The sequence below is a fragment of the Anser brachyrhynchus genome (genome assembly GCF_964034855.1).
Source record: "Anser brachyrhynchus genome assembly, chromosome: 1".
NCBI lineage: Eukaryota > Metazoa > Chordata > Aves > Anseriformes > Anatidae > Anser > Anser brachyrhynchus.
In genome coordinates, this window is record NC_137694.1 from 134,278,984 (window position 1) to 134,294,166 (window position 15,183).

Below are 15,183 nucleotides of genomic sequence, written 5' to 3' on the forward strand. Positions count from 1 at the left end.
AAAGCTGAGAACTGAGTAAACCCTGGATTCAGCAATCCAGCAGACATCTAAGTCTTGATTAAAAATATTTCTCCTGATTAAAAGTGACCCACCCATGAGAATCAAAGAGAGAGGAATTTGGAGGCACGCCAGTTCATACAATAACTATGTTTATTTGTCTTAATAAATATTTAAGAAACATGACTTGTGGTATTTGATACAACTGAGCCCGGTTAAAAGGCCTCTCTCCATGACATAAGCAAATACCGTCTACCCTCTTTATTTGTCCGACTTCTCCAACATTCAAGGCTAATCTAGTTTTAGGTCAGGAAAAAGACTGCGGTCTGTCATTTTAAACAAACCATTGTAGTAAAACGTGAACAGGAAATTCCTAACTACGCTGTTCAAAGAACAATGATTAAAAAAACAACACAAACTTACAGAGTACAAGGAGCCTACAGACTATCACGGGACAGTTTGGGTGGAAAAAAAATCCCAAAAAAATCCAAAAAAAAAGAAAAAGGCCTATAATTACCTTGCTCGGTATTTTCCCTTCCTCCTCCGCCCCCCCTTGCCCACCCCATTGCCTCCACAGGGGCAAGGGGTCCTTCAGCCTCTGCCGAGGGAGGAACATTGGTAACTGAAGGGGGAAGACCGCAGTATATACAGCTCTGTCTGATACCTTGGAAATATCCGGCCCGCGGGAGTTAGCGCAGGCATGCCATTCATTCCACAACATATAAATGCCCTCTTTAGAGCCTCAGCTAAGCAGCAGTTTCATTTGGATTTTGAGGCACAGGTCTGCCTTGTTTCTCAATAAGCAGCAAGCTATTTTTACTGTGGAAAAAAAAAACAAAAAACATTTTAAAGGCATGCCTACTAGCATACAGACAGTGTATAAAATGGATAAAATGCGGATTCAAGGAAAATCTCCTGCATTAGCATTCTATTCATAGCACAGATTTTCATCTCTTTAAAAAAAGGACTTTTCTATATTTTAATTTACACCCAGTATAATGTCTTAAAATATGTGGAAATTCTTTAACCAAAGTACTCTGACAACTATTTGGGTTTTATTCTCAGAAATCTGGATATCTGACTATCTTCACCGATCAACAGAAGAAAAGAAAAGGATACATTCCTAATTTGAGACAGAAATCGCAGTTAAAGGGAACGATTTCACTTTTAACATAAAGTGCTAACAACAACAACAAAAGGAAAACATGGAAAGAGCCTCAGGCAAACTTCACAGTAGACATACCCTAAAAATATCTGGATATGGGTACTAGTATCAAAATCTTCAACCGCTTTGAAAAACAAGCTTCAGAGTACATATGTAAAAGGTCAGAGACAGAAAAACGAACATATGATCCCTACAGAGTTGCATTCTGAAGAACACCATTCATGGGCTGGAGGGTGGGGAAAATGTTTCCACAGCCAGGACACTATCCACAGTTTCGGGGTGTTTCTAATGGAATCAGAGTTCTGGACACAGGGTAATTTATTTTTAAAGAGGACAGAAAAGCCTTTTATAACTGCTCCATGGCTTCTAAATGTAAAGAAAAGGAAACTTATGGTTGTGATTAAGGTCAAGAATAAACATGATTTTCTTTATCAACTGACTTCGGAACGAACAAGCCAAATATCTGAAGAACAATGTGGGCAAACAGTCATCCGTGCAAAACTTCAAAAAACCCAGATGTTCATATACTGTACATAATTACAGAAAGCAGATTCCAAAAATTTATTAGAGTAACTTTTAATGGCAGAATGATGGAGTAGTATTTAAAAACAACAAGACAACTTTCTAAAAATTCGGAACCCCTTAAATGTAAGCTGTTAGGGAAAGAAAAAATATATAATCAACACTGTCATTCAGATGCTGTTTCTGAAATAATCAGATAATGGCCAAAAGGCTTCGTACAAGTCAGAAACGGTGAAAGAAACAGTCTTTAAGCCAAGGATCTGAACTGAGACCTGCTCAATAGTAACGATAGCAATGAAAACGTATTATCAGCTTAAAGCTGTTTGGCAGATCTTGTGCAACAGGCTGGAGGACTCGGCTCGCTCCTAGCAGGCAGATGTCCAGAGCACACAACCTGCTCTATCATCACTGTTACCAAACAGAAGCCACGAACAGGCACCGACAGATCGGCGAGATCACTCCCAGAAGTAACTTACCCAACACGCTACTGCAGCCTCCCGTGGTACCAGAAAGCTCACCTGCACCCGTACCGAGCCCTGCAAAGGAGGCACTTCGCATTGCAGCACAAGGTTTACAAAAACAGACTGTTTTCCGTAATTGCCGGAGTTTTATTTAATCTGTCAGGTTTCTAGAACACTGTCACAAATTTTACAAATGTTTGTTAAAATAAATAAATAAAAAGCTCACCCATATGTACCATCTGGTGTTTTGTCTTTTATTAAGTCATAGAAACACATCCTATAATTTGGCTTAGCATGAAAACAGGTTTACATCTAAGGCCCAATGAAAAGTTCGTATTTTTTTTAAAAGCACTTCTGGGAAAGGTTAAGATTTTTTTTTTTTTTAAAGCACATGACACTCCTAGGAGACAAAAAGTTGGGACATCAAAATTTGTGCCAAAATCCCCACAAGCTATTTTTGAAAATGCATTAAAAGTGAGGATGATGGATCATTCCCTAAAATGCCCTTGAACCTGTAAGAAAAGATTCAGTACAAATAACTGGGAGGTCCTTCAGGGCCATTCACAGCCAGTGGTAGAAGACCCTCCTGTCTCCCCCCCTTTCTTTTTTTTTTTTTTTTTTAAATGGTCACGGCTTAGCAAACCTTTCACAGATCACTCCCCACAAACATTTCTCAGCTCCAACTTTCAGAACCGTAAAGTGAGAATAATGGCTACTAACAGATAGTAAATCCTGGAGGTGATCAATTTTTCAGATGATTAAATGGCACTGCACAAAACATTCACAGACTCCTTCCTACATCTTTGTGTTTGGATACATGCTCATGGACTAGAAGACTTTTTGCTCTGAAAGCCTTCTATTGTATTTAACTCAAGAAATTTAAAGACTTCTCCAAGGCTTCATATAAACACATCCAGAAAACCAGTAAAAAAGACAAGGAGGAATTTGCAAAGCAGCTTATTTTACAATGGGAAAATAATTCCTGGAACTGGAAATACAATATCTTTATAGTACCATCAATCAATCAGAATCTAAGAGTCAGGTTGATCATAGGTATCTCAACATTTTACACCAGAAACAGGCTAAAGGGAAAGACTTGCTTAAAGCAAAAATGTAAGGGTTTATTTCATAATCCATCAGCTAATTCCCCCCTACACACACATCACCTTCCTGAACAGAAGGCACTTAACCAGCACACTTCGAGAACAGCAACCATACTGCACACTGTAAATCAATTCAAAGTGACTTGACTGAAACTAGCTGGTCATTACGATTAAAAAAAAATGCTTCTTAAATTCAGTGCATTACATGGCGTTACGGGAAATCAAGGAAAAGTTCAGCTGAATCAGTATGCAAGACTGCCAAAGCACGGAGAACTATTAAATGCAAACAATGAGACAGGCAGCATCAGGACAAGCGCTAGGACCTCTTGTGCCCCGTCTCTGAGCACACTCCCCTTGAATAAGGCAAAAAGCTTAGGAAATCTAGTATTTTTAGACTCGTACGTTGTAGCTACTTTTGATTTATATAAGTGAAGTGTTACTTCTTTCCAAAGTCCTTGCTGTAACTAAGTACATTAAAATACTGGCCCATTCGTGCATTAAACTGCAATTTCCAAGGGTTCAGAACTAAAAGAAGTTTTCACATCCAATTTTCCTTTTGATGACTTGAGATGTACTCCCCAACTTCCCCTAGAGGCAACATAAATTTTGCATCTAGCTAACCAGTCCAAATATTATTTTTTAAATTAAACATTTTTGCTTTCATTTTGGGTAAAAGTATTTTTGAAAACTTCTGTGAAACATGGAGGTTTCCAATGACATTTTTGCCACACAGGCAGTATAGAAACTTTACAACAAAACTGCAATTAAAAAGTAGGCTGCAGTGAAATATCAAAGAACTTCTAAAAGAAGAATTTACCATCTGAAACATTATTAAATGAAGAAACTGGAAGCTCAGGCATCGGTGTATTTGGGGAAGGACTGTATTCAATACTCAGAGGGATCTTGAGACACGTGAGAAATTAGACCATCGTTTCAAAGGAGAGCATTTTTAACCATCTGTTCTGCAAGCTGGTACTAGTAAACATTTTTCTAAACAAATAATTCTGTAATTGAATTGGCCCAACTAAGCAGCTACATTAAACACAGAAGTGAAATTCAAATGTCCATGCAGAGTCTTGAGTACATGGTGCCTGTTTATCGCAGATCTCAGTACACCCATAACCACAAGAGCAGGACTGGATTTTCCCTTGAATAAACTATGAGCTGGCAGAAAAGCAAAGGTAATACAACTCAAAACAATGCAAAGTAGTTTTTTAATGTCATAACTCAATACATTGCATACAGTTGGAAATATGCATCTGAATATACAGTACAAATATACAGGTTCTTAAACTGAAATCTTACAGGTTACCTACTGGTAAAGACTTTAAATGCATTTTCAATTTTATTATATAAAGGAGAGAAAGCTACGCTTTATAATGAACAGGTCTAATATGTATTTCTCATCAGTCACTGTTAGAGACCATTCAGATACTCTGACAACTGATCTATGTATGAACCAGCAGCTGTGATACTCCTTTGACAGTTTTTTCTTGGTTTAACTTATCTTGAAGTTTGGATTACAGAGATCTATGTACCATATCAGATCTTTAATACTGCCAGTCTTGGTTTTATCCAAAAGATGAAATCTGAGGGAAACAGAAGACATGAATGTTTAAACAGTCATTTCCAAATATATGTAATACTTTCTCCATCCACAAATCATCCCTACATTGCCAAAAAGAAAATAAAAATGTCAGTTTAGTTTTTATTCTGAAAGTTCCCTTTTTAAGCATGCATGGGGTTGCTGTTCCAGTCAAGTAACTTTGGACTGTAAGAAGTGTGTCACAATTTGTTTATGCTACAGAATTGGATAATTATGCAGTATTTCAGCCATCTTCCCAAACACAGATAAGCCACTCTTTCTAAGACTGCATTGTGTATTAAGGTTAAAAAGTCTTAGTTTTAGCTGTCTAAATGGCAATCCAATATTAAATAAATCAACTTTGAAATATTGCATGTTCACAGCTTTGATACCAAACTTTGCATTTTGCCATAAAGAATACTAATCACTGTACGTGTGAAAAAGCTTCAGCCTAAGTACAATATAAATCAAAACAGTTTCAACGACATTCTCTATACATATTTCATCTTGAAAATAACTCTTTCAGAAAGCTACGAAAGATAGCTTTTGATCCTCTGCTGCCAGTTCAAGGGTGTTGATATCACTATACTTTATTTTTGTCTCATTGCCAATTAAATACACTGAAATAGAAAAGTCTTCAAAACCACCACCAACAAAAAATACAGTAACGTTAATTTTTGATAGTCACTAATTCAGCCCCTGATGGCAATCAGCTCTGTGAGCCAGCACAGAATCTCACCTCAATCCCACACACTAGAAGGGGACAGACCAGAGTCATCACTGGATGCAAGAGACATTCTTACTCTAGCAAAGCACCCACAGAACAGGAAAAAACAGGCCAAGAAACAGGAACTGAGAAATACTCCAGCTTATCTGAAAACTACAACACACATCTCGAGCGTGTCTCGCTAGGTAGGAGCTGCCTCAAATGATTCAGCATGCCAGGAGAACTGACAGAGCCGTCAACTTTTAGCAGAGACTCTCCATGTTTTTAGCACACTCTGAATGTGCCAAGTCCAAATTAATTTTCCTATCTGGAACAGAATCAAGAAGCGAGTAAGGCCCTTGTAGCATGGCAGAACAAAACCTAGATCCCCGTTCCCTTACCACTGAACAATTAAGAACCAAGGGTTTATCTCCATGAAGCAGGCCCAGGATTGGGCCATGAAACAGGCAAGGCAAAAACATGACATCAGAGTTCCTGCTCTTCTCCATAAGCAGAGAGCCAAAAGCCTTGTACATCACGTAGTTCCAGCATTACAGCCACCTCCTCCTCTTCAAGCTGGAAATTTCAACCTTTATTCCTTCCAGTCCCTTAGTAACACCCCTGTCGAACAGCCTTTTGATCAGCTGTAGCCCAAAATACTGGCGATAAAGCCACCTTCCAAGGCCCTCTGACAGCTCCTTCGTCGGTTTTGCTGTCCCCTCGACGTGCCTCTTCTCACTCCACCCTTCCTCAGGCTCACCCTGTGCCTCCCCACCGAGCTGAGATCCTCCCTGGAGGTACTCCGCTGTCAACATCCGGCCCGTATCGACCCAATCTCATACCCAACTCCCTCACACTCCTCCGAGGCGCTGTGCTGCCAGCATCCTCCCCAGCTCCCCATCTGATCATACACCCAATCCTCCCCGGCACCTCCTTCGCTCCCTGCCAGCGATGGCAACGCTCACCACCACCCCTTCCTGAGCACTCCCAAGCTGCTGCTGAAAACCCAGACTCCCTCCCCAAATCGGTTCTGCAGGTCATACCTGCCCCTCACGACTGAAAAGCCACGTCCATATTGCTACCCAACTCTAAAAGTTACCGTGAAACCCATTTAAGACACTTTTGTTGGGTTTTATGCATCTGTCTTACATTTGAAGGGTGAATCCTCACTTTTAAAAAGGTAACTTGAGATGTGGTGTTTTACCGTGGGGGTATTTTAAAAAGTCAGTAGTCAGGACTGCCGTTCACGAAGAGGATTCACCCAAGAGGGTTTTAAACTGACTCATCACTTTTGCCTAAGCCAGTTCCTTATTGAATTAAACTTAATTGCCATAAGCCATTTAAATATCCATCTGCCCTGAGGGTAAGTCAGCTGAGGGAGCTGAACAGGCCAAAACCCACCCTTCCCAAAAAGAGAAAAATGAAATGCTGAATGGCTTATTTTTACCAGCTGGACTTTGTGTGAGGTTGGATAACCACCAGTACCAGTGCGAGAGGTACAAGACCACGTGGCTGGAGGAGGGGGACACTGCTGCTTTTGGCAGCAGGGAACCGCTCGCTCAGTGGTGCTGTATTGTGAAACCTTGCTGAGCGTGCACCCTGGGCTGCCACGGAGAGGTAGGGCAAGTACCTTGGGGATGTTCTCCTCTTTGGCTAGCTTCTTGCAGCCAGAAACAAGTTGAAGATTACATAAAAGCTGTGATACTCCCTGGCTTTGCTGGCGAACGTGAGCGGTCACATCTGTAGCAGATAAGACATTCAGGAAGTTCTATTTTTAACTATAGCCAGAAAAAGTATTAGTTTTACTCTTTCGCCAAAATACTAGCTGAATACTTCTGTTCGGCCTCACGTGCAACTTTACAAAGCTCTACCTTCCAGTAATCAACGTGAAATTACAAACCAACATTACACTGAACAGACACCTCTGCGGTGCTTGTTAACAGGACTTTGTCTGCTATAGATAAGTTCTTAATTTTTTTATTGCCTACAACTCATTTGTTCTTATGTTTGCCTACTGCTGTCACTATATTTACATTTGCTGAAAACGTGAAGTTGCTATCTCTCAGACTAAACTTATCACTAGAATCCAAGCCTAAATAGGATTTTTTTCTTGAGATAACAGAACTTAAGACCCTAGCCTCATGACATTTCAAGTCTTGTATTCTCACACGTGCGGTTTATAGATCTTGAAAAGCGGACACTCCCTCCCCAACCCTTTCAAAAACATTCATGCAAATACTTAATTTTCTTCTGACAATGCTTGGTGCTGTTTAATGACACTAAATACAACCACTATGTCTACAGTGACTCACATATGCATTGGTTTACATGCAGCAGAAACAGCAAAGTACCTTTTCAGATAGTCTTGAGCACTAACAACATCTGACAGACCAAGGTTTCTCAGAGTATCAGATCCAACTTATAGGCGAGGCAGCCAGTACCTCTGCACAGAACCCTCCAAGAATTAGCTCTTGTAACACGTGCCGTTATATTGCTGTAGCTCACTGAAGTCACGAGCCCTAATTTAGTCCTTTCTAGCAAGCACACAAACACAGCAAGGCAGGTGTCTGCATTCCCTGACTGCTGAAAATACTTAAATACCTCCATTTAGAATTCACTAAAAACTACACGTGCACAGGAAAAAAAAAACAAAACACTTTTACCTTTAACAAAGTACTAAGAAGCTTAACAACGCTCTTTGTTAAAGAGGTAAACTTGGCTCAGTAGCTGTTTGGATGCCTTACGACATGTGAATTAGGTCTTGCAGTTTTATGCTACCTAAACCAGATTTTCAAAGTATATATACGTTAACCTGTAAAAACCAATCAAATAAATCAGAATTCACTACTATTGTACTGAAAGGACAACCTTTCATTTTCAGGAAGAAAGAGTGGATGCCTCCCACCTCTACTTTCTGAGACACTGAAACATTACTACAAACGTTTAAAAATGTTTATCCTCAATTACTGGAGGTGTAGCACTCATTTTTGACAATATCATATTACAAGAGTAGTTTATCAGAAAATGCGAACACTTCATACAGGTATTGCTTACTTCATACAGGTATCTAATTCAGAGAGCTGAGACCAAGAAAAAGATATAATAATTCAAAATTAATTTACCATGAACCAGCTCGTTAACATTTACTTGTTATCAGAATCTAACAATTGAAAGCAAGGACTAAGTTTGAAAACACACAAACATTAATCCTGAGACACTCACACCTATGCTTATTTTGAATCATAAGCTACTTCATACAAGTGCCAATATAAAAGTTAAACATCTGCTTGTTTGATGACCTACCAGCCAGAATGAAAAAAAAAATAGATATATGAATAGAATAGAATGTATCTCTCTTCTGAATGGCAAAGAAATGTATCATGGCATATATCTATGTGACACTTTCAAAACAAATGTCAGCTACGGTGTACCTTTAAAAATATTACTGGACTATTCTGAACAAGAACTAGAGCACAAGTATGTCCCGATGGGTCGGGGGCTTAGGGCAGTGCAGCCCTCTCTCCCCGCACATGCTGCAGCCTGTACTCCCAGCCACATGCCAGGAGAGCAGTCGCACAGCTGCACGGCTTTCCCATCCACGCTGTGACTGCATCCAGGCTTGACATTTGCAAAGAAAATTCAAAACATCTGGATCTCGAGTAGTACTTTATATGCATTGTTTTTCATATAAATTCTACCAAGTCCACTGTATTTACTGCTAACTTGAGGTAACCACATGATGCAAAACTGCAGTGACCCAGATGTCTCAAGCGACAGGGGTATACTGCATTTCTTCCTTGCCGCGTTCAGAGAAACAACGCAGAGAAACTCTCCACTTCCTAATGAAAGTATGGCTGCTCTGCCAATCCATATGAGATATATTTAGCCAGATATATTATATATAGGTCAAGTGATGTATCATGCAACAGAGGCAGCAAAAATAGATGCTCACAGACAATGGGGCTTCAACTGATAGCTGACTTAGGCAAAAAAAACGAATCGGATAATTTCATCTAGAGAGCTAAAGGAGTAGAAAAACTATTCCAGCATTTAATATCTCTTACTATTAAAAAAATATATCCTATTTCTGGTTTCAACTTCTATCAAGACACTATTATAAATCTATTAAACAAAAGAGATCTGAAGTCTCAGGTACCATAACCTCTTTTTACGATCAGCACTCAAACCACTTCTTAAACACCTCTTCAACCGAGTAAGTTCAGCTCCCTTGCTCTCATGGGAGACCATGTTTTCCAGATCCATACTCACTCTTTTTTTTTTTTTTTTGGACAGCCATCTTCCTCTCTTGTGAGCTTAGCTCTGACAGCCTAAGGAGCTAATTTATAAAATCATAACCAAATATGTTATTTCGGTATTTCTGCTCACCTTGAATGATTTTCAAAGCATCACTTCCAAAAATACTTTTCTGTACCCTATAGGTTAATTTTTTTTTTTTAACATTAACAGTCTGCATCACACAGTCAAATAAAACACACGATTTAACTCTGTCCTATCATCATCATGTTTTCAGAGTGAATATTAAAATGATCAACAGTTAATTTGTTTTCTTCCCATTCCACAAATAGCATTAGTTCAAAACAAAAATGTGAGCTAATGCAGGTGACAAAATACAACAGAAAGGAAGTGGACAAGAAAAGTCTGAAAACTAAGAACTTAGTGCAAACTTTCAAAAACCATGGTGGTACTGATTTTTTGCCTTCATCTTTCCCACGCTCGGCAAGAGAAGCATTTGAATTGTAATGCTGAATGACACTAACTGTAACTCGCAGTGCAGGGGTTTAAGCCCAGCCTAGAAAAATGCTATTTGTGATTTAAACGATTCTCCTGATTGTTAATGGGCTGCTGAATACTGTCAGCTGGACAGATACAATGCAATACGCTGGCAGATACTCTCTGGCCTTGACAAAGAGGCCACTGCCTTTCCAAGGGTACCACACATGGGTGCTCCAGAAGATCCTTTGCCTCACTAGAGGCACGTCTTCCAGTTTCAGCAAACGTTTGAGTAGCCCTTCTAATCTATTTCACTTCCCAGGCTCTGCCCTCAGAGCTGCTCCTCTCCATGTATCAATGGGGGCAAGATATGAAAAGGTTTGTCACTAAAAATGCTCTCGATACAAAGTAGCAATAGCTAAGCAACTTTAACCGGTAGTTTTCTAGCTTTGAACATTTGACAGGAATCTGGTTTAAGTTTCCCATTCGCGATCTCCTATTCCTTTATAAAAACCGAACTGGGGAAAGAGAAATCGCATGACGCAGCACCACGCTTTGCTTTGCTGTGAACAGTGGCTAACAGACCACATCGTCAGAGCAGCTAGCAGTAACAGCCTTTGTCCTGCTTCACAGAAAGAAGAGACGAGCTGGGTAATACAGACACTTGCTAAACAGCAAATAAATGATGAGAATGAGGAACCCTGAAATAGTTTGGGAGAAACAGCCAGCACTTCTGGACTTTTCTGCCCATTACCCACTTCCTCGAGCTCTTCTGCAATGCATTCCTAATAATGCATACCTGCCTAGTGACTTCCTGAAGCCAACTCCTTTCAAGCACACTACCCCTTCCCGCTTATTTCGACCTTCCATAATTCAGATTTTTCATCAGTCTCCTCATCCGGCACATCTTACACTGCCTCAGGTTTCACACATCGTTCTTATCCTCCACCTTCGAAGTCTCTCCTTCTCCACCTAGACTCCCCAGGCTTCCCAGCACGCACATTTTCTGCCTCTGAAGACTCCTCATCCCACGCCGGTGCTCCTTCTTTTCCCTCGGGGTTCCCTGCACAGCCAGCAGAGAGCTGACACCCTCACACCCTGAACCCTCACCAGACCGGTTTCTTCTCACCTGTTTTTCCCTGTCCTACAGGTTTTCAGTCCAGTTCCCCTACTTTTTGCTTCCCAGGCTTCAGGTGCCTTCTCCCTACCCCCAGCTCCTGATTTGCTTTGCTTGCTCTTCACAGCCCTCCAAAACATCCCCCCTCCTGTCAAATCCCAAGGCCAACCCCTCTTGTTCCAACCCACCTCCTCTACAAGGCCAGGGTTCTTTCTCCCTGGGTTCAAGTTCAGCAGCTTCGAGAACTAAGATGCTGCTGAGGACACAGGACAGAAGAGCTACCTGATTTCAATAAAGATACCAGCAGTCCAGCTTGCAGGAAGCTTCTGCAAATGCAGCTGCTACGAATACAACTCTTTACCCAACCCATATGAATTTTTCAAAGCCTCCCAAACTGGCCAAGATGGATTATTTCTCCATGCAAAAACGCTGCTACACCTTGCGAGTTTAAAATCCTCATTCCAAACCAAGATGATTTAAATCTTCAAACAAACAAACATGACAACTCACATTAAGAAGCTGAAGGAGACAAATCAAATCATCTCCCCTGGTGAGGTTCTGCAAAAACAACGCTATGTCTTAGCTGAAGTTTCCACAAGCAAAAAAATCTAACAAAACTCACCAGCTTGGAAAGCTTTTGCCAACAGTTTTGGCAAAGCTCTAATCACTTGAAAACACAGCCTTGTAACAAACAGCAACCGTAATAAGAGTTGGTGCCGCAAAGATCATCAATATCAACCACAAATGCAGTCAGTCTTTTATAAGAACATTTACAATCCCGTTATTGACCAGCATCTCAATATACTAAGTACTGTGCAAACACAAGATAAAAAGGCCATTTGCTGCCTTGAAGAGCTTACAATCTATTAAGATAAAAGACAACTACTACAGCAAGAAGAAAACATGCACTGAATGGTTCGACCTTAAGATCTACAGGATCTGCTAGACAACTGTCTAGCAATCTACACAGATCAACACAATAATCTCCGTCAACCTAACCACTGATTTGATACCAAAGAAGCTTCTCAAATCTGCTCTTTTTATCACTCTCCTACTGTTCTCCCTTTTCTTTATGAAATTTTTCCTACCATAAAAAAAAAAAAAATCATATGGCATCCACTTCTAGGTCCTTTATCCCCTTTCAGTCTGTTACCTTGACTTACCTCTTGCTCCTGTCACCTTCTTTCCCAAACCCCCAAATCCTTCATACGGCACATTTCTCCTTCCTTAACGTCTCAAAATAGCATTTCCTTCTCTTCTTGGCTTCAACGGGATATTTTTTCCTTAAATCAAATAACCGCTTCATATTAAATTCACTAACCTAACTACAAAAGGCTGAGGAATCTCAAAGGGAATGCTGAAAAGAAAAACAAACTATTAAGTCCCAGCTACAGAGAAAGAGGAGCCCGTGGGGATGCTTATAGGATTACTGCCCATAGGAAAGCTTGGAGGTGCTGATTCTCAGAGTCCTGACCATGTGCAACACGGCCTGAGGTCCCATCATTTCGTAGAATTGGACCAAAATGAAACCAACGCACAGGCACAGAAACAGGGGGCTGATCTGTCGCTCTATGCCAAACTGACAATGCTGAGGCATATATGATACCAAACACATTACTCGACCTTACTTTTTCAAGTTCTTTTTGCAGAGAAAAACAGCTTCAGCACCATCTCCCTGCTGCTCTGACCTTTCCTTCCCAAACTTTGGCAGAACACAACTAACCTGATCCCTTCCTACTTTGCTGCTGCCCCCAGGAATCTGAATAGCTGCAATGAAACCTAAAAAGACCGGCCACCTTCTGCTACGCAAAACACAGCCATCTCACTGCATTAACAACAGCAGTCTGTTCTCAGCCAGGGATGAACTCTTCAATCATAAAACTCGCTTCTGCTGCTTGAATTCTGTAGAAACTGTTGACATTTCCTCGTGAAAACGTTGTGTCTTTTCTACCTGCCCCAATATAACTGTCTCAATCTCTGCTCTACAGCCTGTTCTCCTCACTTGAAAAATAAATCTCGGTTTAAACACTGGTGTGAAGTATTTAAAGAAATTTTCAAACGTCGCGTGGCATTTCAATTATTTCTTCAAAACATGAGGTCCTAATTTGAGCAGTGCTATTCGAATTGAATGGCGCTACATCGCCACTGAATTTAAACACTGCAGAGAATTGCTAACTCTTTTTCTTTGCTGTCTCTACATAAAGTACTCCAGGAGACGGAACTGCATACCCCCTGAAATTTAATGGAAAGGACGGCATGCAGAGAAGCCACAGACACGTTATTATGTCATCGGTTACCTTCAAAACAGAGTATTACAAGTAAGCGAACGTTAAAAAACACACAGATTGCTGCAGAAAAAATGCGCTAAAGCATAATAACAAGTATTTAATACATCAGCAAAAAATATGTGCATGCGTAAGTACGTCTAAACAACGAGACAAAAGATCTTGATCTCGTAGGTAAATATTTAGGCTCTTTAAACAGTTATGCATCATTGTGCAAGACGGCAGGAATTGCTCAAATTACTCCAGTCTTTAACCCAGACTGCGCTTAAATGTTTCTGTGGCCTGCTTAACATTCCAGGCATAGTTCTGGCAAGGTAGTTCTGGCCGAAGTTCAAACTGTCCTTGTCCAACTTTCACTTACTATAAAAACATTGTTTAATATAGAAAAGCATACACAGAGACATATGTTTCTTATTTTGCAGACACCTCGAATACTGACACTTGTGTTCAGCAGCTCCGTGTGGAAATTTTTAGGCGAGCGCTTTCAAAGCGAGGGTGTATTCGCCAGGCGGCACCCGCTACGGATATTTCCCCACTTCCACAAGTTTTAAGCTCTAACGCGCTCTTCATGGGCTGCAGGCAGCTCTGCCAAAGGGTGCACACCCCAAAGGGTGTCAAGCCCCTCGGGATTTACCCAGGGCCACCGAGACCTGGGTCCAGCCCAGCCGCACCGGCTGCCCCGGGACAAGGCAGGGCTCGCAGCGGAGCCCGCGCTGGTCACAGCGCCTGCAGGAACGCACCGGCTTGCGCCGCGTTATCCGTACGAGGAGGGAATCCACCAAATCGCCTCGGCGTGCCCCGAGCCGCTGCCCGTTAGCCGGGGCCGGTTAATAAACCAACGCGGCCAAAGCCGCCCGGTTAAGGCACGGCGGGGCCAGACCAGCCCGTGAAAAACCGAACCGGTGGGGCCCGGACCCCGCTCCCGCTCCCCAGGCCGGGCCGTGCCGGGCCAGGCCAGAGCGGTGCCCCCGCGCCCCTCGCGGCCACGCCGGGGCCGAGGCGGCTCCAAGCCGCGGGGGCTGGCAGCAGCGGGGCGCGGCGCTGGGGCCCCGCTCGGCCCGGCTCGGCCCGGCTCGGCCCCCGCCCGCCTCCCCGCCGCCCACACCCTGCCCGCGGCCGCGGCGAGGAAAATGTCGCCGCCGGGCCGCCGGGCACACGAAGCCGGGAGCCGAGAGCGGGCCCGGGGGGGGCTCCGGGCGGGACGAGCCGAGCCGAGCCGGGGGCTCCCCCCCTCCTGCTCCTGCCCCGTACCTGTCCCGGGGGTCGATCCACGAGGTCTGCCGGGTGTTGTGGTCGATGTAGAAGACGCGCCCGTCGAAGTCCCTCGCCTCCTCCCAGCCGGCGGGCAGCGGCAGCTCCGAGCTCTCCCGGCCCCGCTGCCCGCCCGCCGCCGGCCCGCCGCCGCCGCCGCCCTGCCCCGCCGCCCCTTGCTGCTGCCGCCGCCGCCGGCCGCCGCTCAGCCACGGCATGGCCGCCCCGCCGCCGGGCCGCCGCCGCCCAGCTCCGGCCGA

At 42.8% G+C, this 15,183-nt stretch overlaps 1 protein-coding gene across 2 annotated transcripts in view; it reads right to left on the minus strand.

The window, feature by feature from the left end:
* The window catches only part of WWC3 (WWC family member 3), a 100,578-nt gene extending 85,395 nt beyond the window's left edge, over positions 1 to 15,183 (minus strand). The window contains exon 1 of one of the 2 annotated variants that reach the window (XM_080551816.1): positions 14,924 to 15,183. In XM_080551816.1, coding sequence (XP_080407942.1) covers positions 14,924 to 15,141 — 218 coding nt within the window. In that variant the 5' untranslated portion in view covers positions 15,142 to 15,183. The remainder of the gene's footprint in view (positions 1 to 14,923) is intronic. The other variant, XM_080551817.1, reaches the window with a different exon arrangement.